At 35.4% G+C, this 17,937-nt stretch overlaps 1 protein-coding gene across 1 annotated transcript in view; it reads right to left on the bottom strand.

The window, feature by feature from the left end:
- DOK6 (docking protein 6) overlaps positions 1–17,937 on the bottom strand; it is a 242,683-nt gene that overhangs the window by 35,331 nt on the left and 189,415 nt on the right. The window contains exon 7 of the mRNA XM_005517298.2: positions 5,402–5,519. Coding sequence (XP_005517355.1) covers positions 5,402–5,519 — 118 coding nt within the window. The remainder of the gene's footprint in view (positions 1–5,401; positions 5,520–17,937) is intronic.

The following is a 17,937-nucleotide window of genomic DNA, read 5'->3' as shown; positions in this document are numbered from 1 at the left end:
GAGAGATCAAATGACTGTAGCAAAACTGTCTCAGGGAAAAGTCAGAGTAAAGATTCCTGGTGCCACTTTCATTAAGCTGGGAGTAAAGCTTCTCACGCTAATAGTGAGTGAGAAGCTATTATCACCACATATTTATGAAGTCATTAAGCTAAGACATAAGAAGAGATTTATAGTTAAGAATCTGTGTAGTTTGCACTGAATAACTTACATTTGTTGGGTTTTGGAGGGGAGAGGAGGCAATCAGCCAATATTTAATTGCTCTCCATGCACCATTTGGGCTTTCAGTTTTAAGTCAAGAGTACAGTGACCTCTGTGCTTTCTGGTCTGGCACAGAACAACCCCCATTGACATCTCACTGAAGGACCATCTTCCCAGAGAAAGGTCACCAAAATATTGGGCTTAAATGAAATCAGGAAGTCTGAATTTGACAATGAAATATGCTTTATTAATCATTTTTGGCTTCCCACATTCCCCTATTTTTCATGGCTCATAATTGCAACAACCTCTTAACTCAGCAATGATTTATCAGAATGAATGGGAATATGTCAAGAGACTCTTTAGAGCTTGTCAGTAATGCTCTTGGTTAGAGGCAGCAATCACTGCTGAACAAAATGAAGTTCTTTACTGGTTTCTGAGTGAAACACATCCCAGTTCCAATATGCCATTTTAAAATCAATCTAGTGATGCACTTCTTAGCGCAGAAATTCAAAGCTCAAAAGGAAAGGATCAAATCTACTGCATGAGACTTGAGAAGCCATGTAATATGGTAATTTTAAATAATGTAGCTCTTATGCAGTTTCTACTCAGTACATATCTTGTTTCAGGTGTCCTTTATTCATATCTCAAATTTTATAGGCTTCATTTACTAATGTGAAGGTCCTGATGAGATTCAGCGAAGGAAATGGGAATGTGGAAGGTTATAAAGCATTTCAGCTTTAGCCGTTGGTAGACGCTTAGTGAAAAATTACAGAGCGATCAGGTTTATATAACAGATATATTTTAACATTTTATGTTATTCACATTGTTCAGGCACCAAGATTAGATGGGGAAATGGATTCCGTACTCTATTGCTGGGCATATGAACAAACAATGGAAATGCCAAAATGACGAATGCTCTCCCATTCATTTTACATACTCTAATTTGCAGAAAACTGCAGAAGCCCACATCAGAATTTCCTGCAGTACTAGCTTAGAGAGAGTTGAACAGGATGATTCAAACCCCTCTAAATATTTAGCAACTTGAATATTCTCTGATTATTTTAGTGACATATCAGAGTTTCTACTTTGAAAAGGCTGGAAAACTATGTGGGTGGGCGAAATGTTTTGTATGTGACTTAGTCTCCCTTTTATGCACAACACCTTTTAGCTGACCAGATTAACACTATATATTGCCCTGCTTAAATATACTAAAAAAACCCAAGAAGGGTGAATTGTCACCTAACAAGGCCAAAAGACAATGTGCAGTGCAGGCTTGCTTACCAAGGCCAAAGAGGGACCACAGCTTCCCTCCATTTTGGTTTGCAAAACCAGCCTTATGTTTCTTGCATCTTTATTAGGAAATACAAAATGTGTTTGTATATTAACAGCAAAATTCCTACATACTTAATTGGGGCCATTTTAAATTTCTTTGGTATGTGCTTACAGGTTGAAGTCCTATTTCATCAAAGATGATAATTTTATATCTCAAAATTCCTCACTAAGTTTAAAAATATGATTCTTAGTAGGCTTCTTAGTATTTTTCCATGTAATTTAATTACTTTGATATGGGTTTACAACAAACTGTGGTAATAATCTGTGATAGAGTAAATAAAATTAATTACAAGCAAATTGTGATAATCAATACTGTGAAAAAAAAACTCCAAACCCTCTAGTTTCTTCTTTAAGGAAGAAACATGTAAGGTGTATTTCTTATACAAATGTATGCTCCTTCACATGAGTACTCTCATAGAATGAACAGCATTGCTTTTGTGGGTAGAGTGCATTATTTTGAGTAAGGATAGCAAAACTCAAGTCCAAAAATTGAGGACAAACCAGATCAAACACAACAGGAGCGACTGAAAGCGTTTCTTAATTTTGAATTTCTTGGAGAAAGGCCAGGCTGTAATTAGATTTTCTGAACATAATTTCCTTAGGGATTTCAATAACTGCATACAAAAAGCTAATTAATGTTTCAATACCAAAATTCTATTTGGCCTTATTTATATAATCATACACAAACTGACTGTGTTTAACATTCGTATCATCCAAATTCTAAAGGGCAAGAACTAGAGTTCTTTAGATAGCTGAAAATTCAGTCTGCAATCTTTTCCTTTTCATTTTTAAGCAAATTTAAAGCCCTAAATGCAAAATTAAAAAAAACAACAAACAAAACAAACCAAAAAGGATGAATTCTCCTTAGTATCTTTAGCTGTATAATTTTGTTTGTAAATTTTTAATATCTTGTGTGAAAGCTCTAAGTCATACGGTTGGTATAAACAACAAACATTGAGTTACAAGGAAACATACAGGGTATTTTTTTACATGCTTATTTGCTTCTTTTATTTTTTCCTTCTTAACCATGATTTCAGTTAATAAAGTTACTCTTGGCTTCTCATTTTTATAATTTATTAAATCTTGATGTATGATAGCATAACATGTCAATGAAGGCTTATTTTTTGTTGGGCTCAATTTTTTTGTAGAGCTGTCTATTATTTATGAAAACATACAATTCATATATGTCATACTCATGTATGCACAAGAATGGTGTAGAGCTCTTTTTCCTCTGTTAAATTATTCTTTGATAAAAAATATTTAAAGATACTATTTAATTTCTGAACTGTAAATAAGGCAATATTTGAATCATTAATAGAAACTAACCCAACTCATTTTAAGGTATTTTGTGCAACCTGTGTTCCTTTATCTCTATTATTCTGTATATTAATCTCTACAGGTCTTTACATGTAAGTATTTTCACGCACTAATGGAGCATATTAGACCCAACACTCATTTATTGAAGTGCCTTTTTTCATCTGAAATGTAGTTTTTAAAAAACAAAAAAATCACAAAACCCACTCCCTTCTTACTCCATAGCATATTCATTAGCAGATCAACACACACTACTAATTAAGTTAAATTTGATTGCTAAATAACTCCCAAAGATCCAATTTATCTAAGGTAGTATGAGCACATATTAATTTCTCCTTATACATCACCAGCTGTTATTAATTAAATTCTATCACTTCAGGCTGCAAGTTTGGAATAATTGCCACTATGGAAACACTTGTACGTAGCAATGAGCTCGGCTACTACTTTACTGATTGTGATAGTCACCTGGATACAGGTAGACACCACTCAGTTTATTTCACTGTAGAATTTGTGAGATATTCAGAAGTATGAGGGGAATTTTCAAATTTGCTTTTTGAACATTCAAAGCTTTGTCATAAATACCATGAAGTGCAGAACTAAGACTGATGGACTGCTCTCTAAAGAAAACATCTCCTCTCTGAAGGTGTAATGCACCTTTTGAAGCTCAGAGAAGATTACAGAAGCAGAAAGGGATTCTTCCCTCTGCAGCAGCTCCTCTCAGCTGGCTGCTCTACTAAGGTGAGGGTTGAAGGGATGCTTGCAATCTGCTTCCTTGCTACCCACCTTCCACCCACATCTATGAAGCTTCTGTGGGCTGATGCTTTGACAATCCTGCTGTGCAAAGACTATTGGTATGACAAGGTGTTAGGAGGAAAAGGTGTGCTTTGCACTTGCTTCACTTTCTGTACAAATTCATTGCTTTTAATTAGTAATTGCAGCAGAAGGTTCAAAGAGATTTTCATTACAGATAAGGAATGGTAGTCTTGCATGGAAAAGTTTTTCAACCAGAGTCTTCTGGATGCACTTCCTAGTCCATTGGTAAGACTGAATTAGTCTCTCCTGAAATCAATAACACTTTCTCAAGCTTCAGTCATCATAGTACATGTAGGAAAAAAGAAAATCTTAAGTTCTGAAATATTTATTAGTCCCATGTTTCAGTGGAAATAGGAATAAAATCTGCATATACTTCCAGAAAGTAAAATTCTTTCATTTTTAATAACACACTTCCAATATGTTGAATTCTGAACAGCTAGGTGATATAGATATTTTACTGATACCTTTATATATGAAGTTTTGCTTTCCTTTATTTTGAGCCATTTATAAGGAAGAAAGATTGCAGAGAGTAAATATATTTACTATCTTGCTGATGAAGAAAAGATACATCAAGAACATAAGAAGAGATAATCCAACTTTTCTCCAAATTAACTTCTTTTTTTGCATTCTTATTGTGTCCATGAAAAAGTATCAGTGATATGCTGAATATTTTTAGGGTGATGAACAAGCATAACTTTTTTCATACGTTGCTTCTGACGATTATTTTCTTTTTTCCATAATTGGTATTTAAATGTAAGATTATAACCATGAATAAAAATTAACTTTTCTTTATGGAGAATGATGGGAAACAAACGCTGTACCCTTTAATGACTTACCCACTGAATACACAGTTCACCTGCTGGTTTTAATTTATGTGGAAATTTACAAAACAAAACATTTAATGTCCTTCATTACATACTGCATTTCACTTATTTTCATGAAAATATGTACTGTTTCCTTGCATTGGGTACTCTTGTTTGTAAGCAAGTTTCTAACCTCCTATCTAAATGTAAATTGTTTATGCAAACAGATTATTAAGAGAGAAATAAAATCCTTAAGGCCTTTAGAAATAATACAAAGTGATATGTTTACAAAAGGCTATTTTTAAAAGGTCTACAATTTAAATGTAACAATTATTTCATTTTCCTAAAATATACAAATCAATTTCAGCTTAAGACCAGTGAATCATCATCATCAAGTTATGCTCATTATAGCTTTTAAAGGCTTCAGCAAATCACAATGTACGAAAGAAAACCACAGACAGAAGAAGATGATTTGTTGAAGGCCTGTAAGTTAGGCCTGAGTCAACAGTTCATATATGTGATTTGCCAAGCAAATTTACTAAGAATAGCTCTTCTTCCTAGAATTACTTTGTTTTAATCTTACAACTCATATAGCCACTTTATGTAGGTTTAATTAGGCACCCTGAGGTTTCCCAAATACTTGCCCCATCTTATTGGTAGAAAATACTAAAACAACCTGACATTCATTAGCTACTGAGAAGCTACATTGAGCCAAATTGTCTATCCAGCTTTATGTGGTGATTCTGGAAATAATTTTCACCATTAGTTTACAAAATGACTAAGAGAAACCTGTTTTATGTAAATTTGGGAATCCTGCTGAGGTTCCTGATAACTGATAAAATGAAATGGAGAGAAAATAACCAGTGCAAATAAAAAGCAATTTGAATGAATTCTGGTGAAATAGAAAGAAGCTAATGGATATGGCATTATAAGCAACTTGCCTTGTAAACTGTAGATTTCTCCAACGCTGTTCTGCCGGGTGATGTGATGCCAATACGCACTACGAGGAAGTGAGATCGACTTGGATAAAGTCATTGGTTCAGACAGACTGGTCTGGAGCTAAAAACCAAAGCAAACACAAATGGAAGGTCACACATAAGCATACTTGGTAAATAATCTCAAAACTGTGAATTGAACCTATGTTCAAATGAACATACCATTTTCTGAATTACCACAGGCCTTATACTATCATTTAAACTGTGTTACAAGCATCAGCATTGTGAATGCTCAGGAAAAAGCTGCAGAAGTGTATCTGGGTCTATAGGTTCACTAGCAGAGGTTAATATTAAGACATCAAATTACATCCCTATTTATCTACAGCTATTCTTGTTGCCAGGGTTTTGTTATTTTCTTTTTTAACTTTATGATAACGATGGATTAACATATGCCTGAACTCTAAAACCCCTCTGCAATCACATTTTCTTTTGGTCATTTAGCCTGCATATTGGATTGAATACCCTTGGATTGAATTAGAAAGATGCTAAGAGAGAATCTGAGACAACCAGCAGAGAATTAGTAATAGGAGAGTCATTAATCTCCTAATCCTCCTTTGAAGGGGCGCATGTCATCACCAGCAGCTGGCTCCAGCTTCAAAAGCAGATTTTCCTGGTCTGGGGGACTTGATGTGACTGAAATTGTGAATTGCATGGTAAGTGTCTCTGTGTACAAGAGCTACAGCACAGGAATCTGACAGGAGGAATGTCAACTTTATTAAAGAGATCTCTGTCTCCAAATATTAATGTGAGTGAAAGACAACGCTACAGAGAAAAAAGAAAGATGAAGAATTGTGCATTCTGGCAACCTCTTTGGGTATTCACATTATGCTTTCTCTGTCTAGAAGAAAAGAGACTGCACCTGCAAATTTTTTGTATCTCTGGCTTTACAGAATATAAAATAGGATCAATAATTTTTTGGGATCTAACAAATCACCATAACATTTTTTTTTGTTATGCGAGATATTTTATATGAGCATAATTTCCTAGAGGATGTCTGAAAAGATCAATACTGAAGGATCAATTGTGTCTGAAGATTTAGAATGAAAAACCTCTTAGTTTCAGGGGAGGCACCAGGATGGTACTCTGAGAGGGTGTGCCTAGACACTCATTTGCAGAGAGCTCAGCTACAGAGCAGAAGGTATTCCAGGTCTGGATCATTTACTGCAGGTTTAGTCATTAGTTCCTAGGGATTCCTCATTCAGAATCATAACGCCAAATTTAAAAAAGCCCTTTTTAACTGTACAAACTCATATTATTCTGTAATTTAAACCTCCACCCACCCCCCCAAAAAAAAAAAAAAATTAGAGATAATATCTATCCCCTCAAATATCTAAAATTATTTAAATCTTGAGTATTAATACAAACTGATGCATGGAATATATTTTGCTTCAGATCAATCTGCTGTAATTACTTCTGTTGTTGTTTTCTTGAGAACTGTCATCAAAATAACTCCCAGTCTACAGCTAATGTCTTTTCTGCTCATTTATAGCCAAGTATTACATTTCATTTGTCAGTGGTGCAGATCATCACTAGAAGCTATTTCATATGAAGTAAAGAGCTTGCAGAAGCATTTAGTTTGAAAGAAGTTTGAAAGCATTATCACAAAAATTACAATTTTAGGAAGACTTGGGGGTTTAAAGTTTATTGATACACAGAATTTCCTTTATTGTAGAGATCAGGACAGTAACAAACCCTTTATATTATTTTACCACACTTGTGTAACAAAGGTAACAAGGGTAATTTTGCAGAAGAAGAAAATCGCATAAAATAATCTCATTTCAATTTACTGGTGATTTATTCATAATTTATTCACTCAAAAGGTAAATTAAAGGCAAAACATTTTCTCAGTATGCACTATGAAAAAAATAATTCCAGTAAATAGAACCATTTTGATTGCAGTTTATTATCTCAAAACTAAATTCATGGACTGAATGGAAGTAGTTAAATGTATCATCATTCCTGATCTGAGGTGATTAGCTCCTGCTTGATCTGACCAATAGTGATGCAGAAGAACTTTATTCGCACACATTAGAGATTTTGGGAATAAAAAAAATCTGTTCTCATTATAAGATAAGGTAAGATCTGCTCTAGTGCAGAAGACTGCACAGCAAGCATTCACAATACTTAGTTTCCTCAGATTCTCTAACTAAGGAACAACTTCTGATATCACCTCTTGGGAAAGAATTATCACCATATGCTAACTGTAACAGGAACCCATTTCTCTGGGGACTCCACAGAGGAAAAAAATGCAATTTCTAGTTTATTATAATATCATCCTCAGAAAAAAAAAAAAAAAACAACTTTAAAATAAAATATCAATTTTGTTCTTAATTTGAGACTTTAAAATAGAAACATAAACCTTTGGATTTGAAGATCTTATCACCTTGTATACCATATGGATGTTAACATTAATTTATCTGTGAAGTTGCTTTTACTGAATAGTAGACTACCATCAGCTATAATTTTTCTTTTAATTTTTTTATCCAAATAAAAATCACATTGTTGATCAAATGTAATTGACCATGACAGAATGCTTACTTCCACAAACTGCTTTTAGTAAAAATATTCCTGTGTTCAAAGAAAGTGGAATAATATATTGAAAAACCCATTTTCTCTGGAGAATATCTTATATGTTACACTGTGGATGTTTCAGATAAAAAAACTTGAAACCAAGGTGAAGAAAACATATAAAAATATCCATATAATCAATTTTTCATATATTACTAGACAGCTCTTTGCTATATTAATAATTACAAGTTAAACTAATATTTAAAGTAAAGACATCTACTGTTTCAGAATCCCTTTTCCCCAACTGTAAATTAAATTCTGGCAATTAACAAAAAACAAAACCAAAACAAACAAACAGCTTATAAATCAGGGAAGAATATACAAAACTGTTTAACTTTTAAAAAATTGGACACTCCAGTTAAAGACCTCTGGTATCCCAGACCACTGAAAGAGATCCAGCTTATAAGTTCAGAGACTTCGTCCTCCATATCCTTCCCTTTTGCCTTTTTACCATGCCTCATTAAAAAACAACTGGCTTCTCTTCTACACTTTCTTGAAGCAGCTAATGCAAACAGAGAACTTCTCACTATGGAAAATCAAGTAAATAACCTTTAAATTTTCTTATTTTCTTGAAGCAGGTAGACCATCCTTCACAGATTTATTTCTGTTCTTAATTTAACAGAAATATGACAGTTAAAAATATATTTAAAAATTATTTCACCTATGTCATTAAGCCTGTTTACCATGTAGAAAATTAAAACAACATCTTTGAGTCTGTATTTCTTCTTACATAATAGGCCAATATTCAGCTGTTGTTTCCAACACTGACACATTTTTCTCAGGAGCTGGCAAACCAGGCTCAGATGCATTAGCAACAACCGTACAAAAAGGGCCCCATAATGACAAAGGTAGCAAAGACACCTAGAAGAAATAAACACTTCTGTCTGGGAACGAATATGAGATGATTCTGTGTCCCACTATTGGGAACGGTTAGAAGAATGACACAGACTCCTTTGTGAGTTGAACAAGAGAGTTCTTTCCAAGGTTTATTACCTCAGATCTTCTTTTATACATGAAAGTAGAGAAAAGTAAAATTCTTATTGGTTAGTAAACTAACACATCACCATCACTGGTCAGTGGGGTTCACCACCCCTCGACCTTCTCTTGCAAGAAAACAAGAAACTGACAAACAGCACCTGCAAGGCTGTCTTCTATCTCTGAGGATTGTTTTAATTCCTCCTTATGATTTCCCAGGCCACTTTCTCAGGCAAGACTGAGACAGTTATGTGGCCTGCTTTTCCACAAGCACTGTGCTCTCTGCCTTTGCTCATAGTTAGCATCCATAATTCTGCTCCTCTACTTTTCTCTGGTGAGATCCCACCTGGAGTTCTGTCTCCAGCGCTGGGGTCCTTAGTATAAGGACAGGAAATTGCTGGAGCAGATACAGAGACAGGACTCAAAAATTATCAGAGGGCTGGAACACCTCTCCTGTGAAGACAAACTGAGAGAACTGGGGTTTGGACTGGAGACATTCAGGGAGAAAGTTTCAGGGAGACCTTTTTGAGACCTTTTGGTCTCTCTTTTATGAGGGCCTATAAGAAAGATGGGGCAGACTTTTTAGCAGGACCAGTTATAACAGGACAAGGAATAAATGTTTCAAATTAAAAGAGGGTAAATTTAAATTGGACATGAGGAAGGAATTTTTTTATGATGGGGGTGGGAAAACACTGGCATTGGTTGCCCAGAGAGGTTGTGGATGCCTCATTCCTGGACACATTCAAGGTCAGGTTGGACTGGGCTCTGAGCAACCTGGTCAAGTAGAAGATGTCCCTTCTCATTGCAGGGGGGATTTGACTAGATGGCCATTAAAGGTCCCTTCCAACCAAAAGCATTCTCTGATTTCACTGGGGGTTGTTTTTATGTGTTGCATCTATGTACTGGTCTTTAATAGAGGAAAGTAAAAGCAATATACCAAATTAAATATGCATCTAGAATAACTTGTTTACAAATATTTCTCAAATCTGATGAAACTTCAGGAAATAAAAAACATAATCTAAACTTTTTTTCCCAGTTTATGTGGTAGAAAGTGAGAATGGGATTAGAACTTAGGTGAAAAGTAGAAATGCATACATCAAAACCATACTAACTCAGGGAATTTTGTGGTGGGAATATAACAACCCCAAATATCACTGAAACTTTTTTATTATCAGTCATGAAACACCTAGTCATTAGGCTTCATCTATTTCCTCCAGAATCTGTCTGATAAAATACCTTTCATGCAGTGAACATTACATTTCTTTTCTGTATCCAAATCCAGTATCCAAAGCCAAAATATCCAGAATATTGAGTCATATTAAGTCTTTGCTTTGCTAGTGACAACTTTATTATTACTACATGTCTATTTGATTAAAATAGATAAAAAAAAAACCACAACCAAAACCAAAGTCTATTAATGTGCCACTGTAAGAAGTTTCCCGTATTTTTCATTATTGTTCTGCCATGAAAGGCTTAAGGACCAAATTTTCTTTTAATTCCCATAGGCCATCTTCATTGACTTCAATAGATTTGTTACTCTGATATCAATAATGAATATAATTCCAAGAATGGAGCCTGTTAACTGTATTAGGGTTCTGAGCTTTGATCTTTTTTAGCATATTATTCTCTCTCTTTTTTTTTTTCTTTTCATTAAAAAGTCAAAACACTGAAGGTGACAGAAAATACATTTGGCTTGAAGAGACAAACTGAGCAATTTATAGTTCATTCCATTTTTTAGTTGACAATAAGGACAGTTTGCTTTTTACGGATATGCTCTGAAAATAGGTTAGTTTATTATGGATAAAACCCTCTGTCTCATTTCAAATTCTCATTAGTGTCTTTAAACAAATAGCAGGAGAACTAGGTCACAGAAGACTAATGAGAGTTGTAGTCCAGAAATATGAATCGAATACCATTACTTAGATTTTTTTTTCCTTCTAACTTTAAAGAAGCTTCCTTTGTGTGCTATGCCTTGAAGAGAAAGAGGGATTAAAAATATATATTTCACTTCACAAGTATCAATTAGCTGACACAGACTCATTTCATTGGTATGCACAGTAAAAAATTACTAGAGCTTAAGAATCACAAAATCTAGTAGGTAGCATCAGCTATCACCCAAGTTAGAGAACAAGCAGGAGAAAAGCTTGAAAGTTTTTGGGCTTTTTAAAAAACATTTTCTCATTTGCTCATCATGGCCAATTTGTCAGTTTTGCAAGAGCAGCAACTGTTGTCCCATGTTCAGCTTGTCTACTATGACATATAGATCTATTTTACAAAAAACAGTTCTCATCCAGTACTGCAAAGCAGACTGTTCCTTCTTCAGGACAGGTTTGCCCAAGTTTCTCTTTAAATCAATTCTCCTGCTCCAGACAATTTTCCAATTTGTCATTTCTGTCTTTTCATTGATTCACTTCCACATTGTTATAAATGCAACATCTGAATGTATAATAACTAGACTGAGCCTTGACCCTTGTTTGAAAATACTTAATAAAACTGGATGCACCATATAGTCCTATGAAATTCCAGTGAGAAATTTTTTTCCTTTGCTGATGTGTTACTAATACTCTTTGGTTCTAATATTTCTGTAGCCTTTTGTTCATGATCACTTTGAACAGAGTTATGTTCATTTATATATATGTTACTTGGACTGTGCTCATTACTTAAATATGTCTACTATTGATATAAACATTTATAGGTATCAGCATACTATTTATTTGCTATGCACAGCTTTATATTTACTTTTACATTTTTATCCAGCTTGCTGTTCCTGATGGAATACATAGTATTAGAAAAATCCACACCAATATATGACCTCACAAGTCTTCTGAAAAAAAACTTGTAAAAAAGCCATCTGTAAAAATAATTACAGTGATTTCAGCCTTTATAATATATTTCTAGCATTAAGGTTTTCAGTAGTGATTTTGGAGAGTTACTTAATCAATTATGGACAAAAAAAAAAATCAATCAAAATTTAACACTGCTTTGTGGTGCTGGGGAGGATGATGATTATTCTTTGGTGGTTGAATAACACTGTGGATTAATAATAAAGCAATGGTGGAAGAAAAGTACTCCGAAGGAAGATTCAAAGAGGCTGATTGTTTTTTTATACTCTTCTTGGCCACACTATGAAGAAAGAACTGGTACACTTTTCTCCTTTTCTGGTGGGTTTTTGGGTTTTTTTCTTTTATTTTTTCTTTCCTCTAAAAGCAGCTCATAATAGATCAATATTGCCAGACAGTACCGATTAATGATGGTGGAAAATCAGATACATTTTACAGCATGTTGGGATTATATTTATTGAATGTCAGTAAGGTGAGTGTGTTCACCAAAATTCTGTCACAAAATTGTGTTTTTTTTCTTTTTGTGAAAGACGTTTCCTGGAAACTATGATAATTAGTATGAGGGTAGGAGCCCAGATTCTCACATTTTTCAAAAGTTTGAACCATTTTACTATACATAAAATACTTTATCCATTTTTTCACTGCATAAAAGCATTCACTAATAATATGGGAGATAATGCCAACATGGAAAGAGCTGAGACTATTTCAAGCCTGACTATACTGCAGGTCTTAGTGGAAACAAATACAACTGAGCTAATTTCTTCAAGAAATACATGTATATATATATATATATATATATATATGCATGATAGAGAATCCAGTATTGCACAGAAGTTATTTGCAGATATTGGTTGTCCTTTGTGTTGCCAGAAGTAGGAGCAGCCCAGAATGCCAGTCACACCTGGGCCAGCAGGTTGAGGGAAGTGGTTCTCCCTCTTTTCTGGCCTCATGAGATCTCACATGGAGCACTGCATCCAGCTCTGAGAGCCACAGCACGAGACAGGCAGGGACCTGCTAGAGGATGTCCAGAGGAGGCCGTGATTAGTGGGAAGGAGCACCTCTCCTATGAGGACAGGCTGAGACAGCTGGGGTTGTTCAGCCTGGAGAAGGGAAGGCTTCATCCTGTCAATGTTTGTTAACACCCAGTGGGAGACTGCAAAGAAGACAACCAGACTCTTTATAGTGGTGCCAGTGACAGGACCAGGGGCAATGTGCACAAACTGAAACACAGGAGACTCTGGTTGAACATCAGGAAACACCTTTACTATGAGGTTGAATAAACATTGGCACAGATTGCCCAGGAAGATTGTGAAGTCTCTCACATTGCAGATACTCAAAAGCCATCTGGATATGGTCCTGGACCATATCCAGATGGCACTGCTTGAGCTAGGGGGGTTGGACAGAGGTCCCTTCCACCCTCAACCAGTCTGTAATTGTCATCTCCAAAATTATAGATAAGGTTTTACTGAATAGGGAGAGTCCCAGATCTGTCTTCTGAACAGCATAAGGATAAGTAAGTTGAGGTGGAAAAGAAAGAACTGAAGTGCTTCAGTTAGAGAGATCAAAGAAAGAGACCATCAACAAAGACTTGTATTTTTCATTTGGAGCAAGTGTTTTCTGGGGAATTCAGCCTGAGAGCTACGGTGTTCCAGAAGGGGGTCTTTCATGAGGCTTGTCAAGCCAGAGCTAAAAATAGTGAGGCTTGCTACCAGTGCTGACATACAAGTCTTGTCCTCCTTTCTCTGTCTGTTTTTTTGCTCTCATTGCTCTGCTGAATAATCCTCTCTCTTAAAAAGCTACTGGAGTCTGACCTCAACCTGAAATGCTCTGGCAAAGTCTTCAAAGTATGAGATTTTTTTCATGGAATTACTTGCCAAAAGATATGACATATCTTAAACAGATATTTGGGACACTTGAAGTCTCAGTGTTTTACTTGAGAGTACCATAAGGACAGCCGTTCTGACCTCATAGAGGTTTAGGCTTTAGAACTGGTGTGGTAGAAGCCATGGTATGAAAAATGTCTCTCAGAGGAGAATGGTCTTGGAAACCTCTCTCTAGCATGTGGCAAGAAAGGTGAAATATGGATAAACACAGACTCCCCCATTGGGAGCATCTCACTTGAATAAATTTGGGGCTGAAAAATTTGATTTCTAAAAAATGCTACCATCTATATTCACTGCTCACTGCACAGTTATTTGACTTTCATTATTTCCGATAGAGCAAATGACTTGGACCTCATGAGATTTCTCAAGAAGTTTTTCTTCTATTGTCTAAAACAGATCAGTAGTTTCCAATTACACATATTTGTGGAAATCACATATCTTTCAGCTTCTTCATTTCAGTTTACAGATGTTGCTGACCAATGAACTTTAATAAAATGACAGGAAGACAATTCTCTGAATACTTTCTGAAACAGTAATCATCAATAACTTTTCATGAATATTCCTCATTAAGCTTATCAGTGCGTGACTCCAGTATTCAGTAACACACAATGTCTGGCTGACCTCTACTTTCTGACATTTTCAGAACTTAGTTTTATATGTCATACAAAGACATTTCAATTAAGCACAAGAAACAGCAAACCTAGAATATATTAAAATTACTATTATATAGTAAAGTCTTCTCAGATGACTCTTCAATGTCTTCCAAAAGAACATGGTTCCTTCCTTTTAACTAGTTACTTTTAGACGTTTAAAATGTGTCTTGAATCACACATACTGGGGCTAGTTATATATATGTGAGGCACATGAATATAAATGATTAAGTTTCAGATTTGAAACATGCTGTATTTTTTGGGGGAAGGGGAGGAAAGGTAGGGATATGCCTGCACATATGAACACACAAATAAACACATTAATTTAATTTAAGGCAATTTATTCATTAATAATTAAATATTCACTTCAGTAGCTGCATGGCCTTTAATGAGTTTTTACAGATTGAAAATCAACTGGGAAGCTGGTATATAAAAATAAAGGGCTATTATTTTCCACTCTGTGTTCTCGCACACAGGGATCCTGCATATAGATAGATACAGCCAGAGCACTCTTGACATTGTTCTTTTAAAATTGAAATAAGCAACCATTAAAAAGCAGTGCATACACTTCTAAAAAAATATACATCATGTATATTTGGAAATATTTGGGGTTTTGTTGCCCAGAAACAACTTGTTGTGAGAGACACGATTCTCTGAATCTCAATTCAAATTTCTGCATACAAAAGAAGCTAGTGAAATTGTTGCTTCCTTACTGGGGTGTGTATTTACTAATACAGAAGTAAGCAGAAGTAGCTGCAAATCAGGAATTCAGTTTGGAAAGGTGGAAGACAGAGAAATGGTCATAGATTGCTTTATCTTTCCATATACTTGTATCAGCCCAATAAATCCTACCATTAGCAACATTTCTTAACCTTATTTCATTTTCACACAAAAACCAGGTGTTTTTTTTTTCTGCTGGCAAAAGTTGCTTGGCGTAGCAGAAGTTGTACATACATGAACACGTGCCATATAACTTAAGGCTTTTCAAATCCATAGGAGCTATTTAATGAAACAATCCTTTGCCTGTTTCAGTGTCACAAAACAAATAGAATTACACTGTTGCCATGGAAATCTGTAAATGTTGCTTTTTTTCCTTCGCGTAATACAAAATGTATGTAAAAGTGAACACCAAACAATATGTGGGAACACATCACAGAAATACCATCATTTTGAAAAGGATTCTACAAATTCTCTCAGGTAGTAGAAATTGCAACTTTTACCAGTATATTCTACAAGGAAATGATTAAGAATAATGAAGAGAACAACCTTTGCAGATTTATCAATGGATTTTGAATCACAAAGACTACAGAGATGTGCAGCCAGTCATACGAATCCATATGAATCTTGCCTGGCAGCTGCCTTTATGGAAATGGATTCTGACAGACTGAATATGCTATTAGACTAGCAGCTTTTACCCTGAGACAGTCATAAGAAACAGAGAAATGGATGCTTCTGCCATAGCATGGAAAATCTTCATTAATTCCTTGCTGCTGAATGCTGCAGAACTGAAATATTTTTGAAAAATCTATTTCTGCAGTTGGGATGGAACAGTACTTCATTACATTTAACATCTTCATCACCAACATGAGCAGTGGTATTGACTCAGCACAATTCTTGAGCAGAATTGTCTCTTAGCAAATTTGGGGATAACATCAAACCAGGGGGAAAAGTAAAACACCCAGACAGGAGAGCTTCTATTCAGAGGGATTTCAGCAAAGCAGAGGGAAAGGCAGACAGGACTTTCATGACGTTCAGCAATGACAGATGTCAGTGCTGCAACTGGGCCAGGGCAACTGCACACAAGTACAGTCCAGGGACTGACTTATTAGATAAAACCTTTGCCAAAAGGAACTAGCTGTCCTGGTGATAATGTCAATGACCAGTGTATCTGGGCAGTGATGAAGGCTAATGACACACTGGACCACATTAGCAAAAGCATGGCCAGTAGAAGCAGAGAAGCTACATTTCCCCCTTTTTGGCAATTGATAAACTACGTCTGGAATTTTAGCTATGTTCACATAATCTTAAGGTCTGGGCCCAGGCACACAAGAAATATCAGACTGGAGAGAGCCTGGCAAAGAACCTCTAAGAATCAGAATATGATCAGTGATGCTAGATTAAATGTCTAATGTTTATTCACCATGAGAAAGCGAAGGCTAAAAGAAATCTAAACCCATTTTTTTTCTCTCTCTTCTGAAAAATATGTTGCAAAGAAGACTGCTAGCAGAGATTCACAGTGAAAGGACAAGAGTGAACTGGTCACAGGCTGTGGGAAGGGAAATTGGAGACAAACTTCAGCAAAAAATCCTTCACAGTGTGAAAAACCAAGTGCTGGAATGAGCACCCATAATCTGCATCACTGGGGGTATTGAAAACTTGACTGGCTAATACCCTAGATAAAACTTTATCTAGTTTTGATGCTATACCTGCTTTGAACAGGCAAGTAGATGAGCTGACCACCCTTCCAATGACAGTAGTTTTGATCCTATATTCAATGGGTTTGAGAATTTGAGAACTAACGAGATGTGCTGTGCCATTGAGTCAAAATGACATTTTGCTGAAGCAGCCACACATCTTTGTGTAAGATAGCTGCTGTGGTCAGTGAAATAATATCAAACCAACAGTACAGGGTCTGTAGTCTCCACTACTGCCTAACAATTCTCAACTAGATTCCTGCACAGCTGACAAATAAAAACTCTTAGCATGGTTGGCATCATATAAGATATCAGTAGCATAAGAACTATGACCCACAGCTGAGAGGAAAAAAGAACATAACCAATCTCTATCTGGATAAGCTCTGATAAATATATATTAAAAGACTGCATGTACTTGGAAAGGCTTTTTTAGATACTCTATCTTTGGTCTAAATATAATCAGAGAGATTATAAATAATTTTCAAGTTAAAACCCCCTTTTCAATACAGGTTTGGCTATTTTTTAATAGAGAAAAAACACAAAATGAAGACATAAGGTGAACTTCATCTAATTTTTGTCCTACGAACAAGTACCTGATGAGCCAAAGCACATAAAGCACAGAAGGGAATTACAAAGTAACTTTAGGGCTGTTATGAGAATTTTTGATCCCTTCTCAGATTATTACTTTTTGAATTCTCCTATTCTCTGAAAAGCACTGTGCCCCTCCATAAATCATTGATAAAGAAGTTTTCTGTTAATCAGAGACAAAGCCTCAACAATTCCTTTGAGTGAAATAAAGAACTCCTAAACAGAGTTACTGTAACAGAGGAAGACCTTGCTTGACAAGAGACACAGAATGATGCTACAATTCAAAAGACTAATGAAAACCATGTGAAAAATACCTTTTTCAGAAGTTCTTCTGTGAATGAGAAACCGACTATGATTCAGGATTTGTTTTGTTATTGTTTTGTTTTTGTGCTATGGCTAGCATACAGCTGATTATTCTGTGACCTTGGGCAATTCATATACAGCTGAGTTTGGCCTTAATCTTTCTGTACCTCATTTTGCTCATTACTATTAATATTATAATAATACCTGTCTCCTGAGAGCATTGGATAACTTCATCAGCTATAATTTTTGCTAATAGTAATA

Source organism: Pseudopodoces humilis, chromosome 1 (assembly GCF_049639895.1).
Source record: "Pseudopodoces humilis isolate 2021_Gansu_Grassland_sample_001 chromosome 1, ASM4963989v1, whole genome shotgun sequence".
NCBI classification, from domain to species: domain Eukaryota; kingdom Metazoa; phylum Chordata; class Aves; order Passeriformes; family Paridae; genus Pseudopodoces; species Pseudopodoces humilis.
The sequence above is the reverse complement of the archived record's forward strand: the minus strand, read 5'-3'. Positions and strand labels throughout refer to the sequence as shown.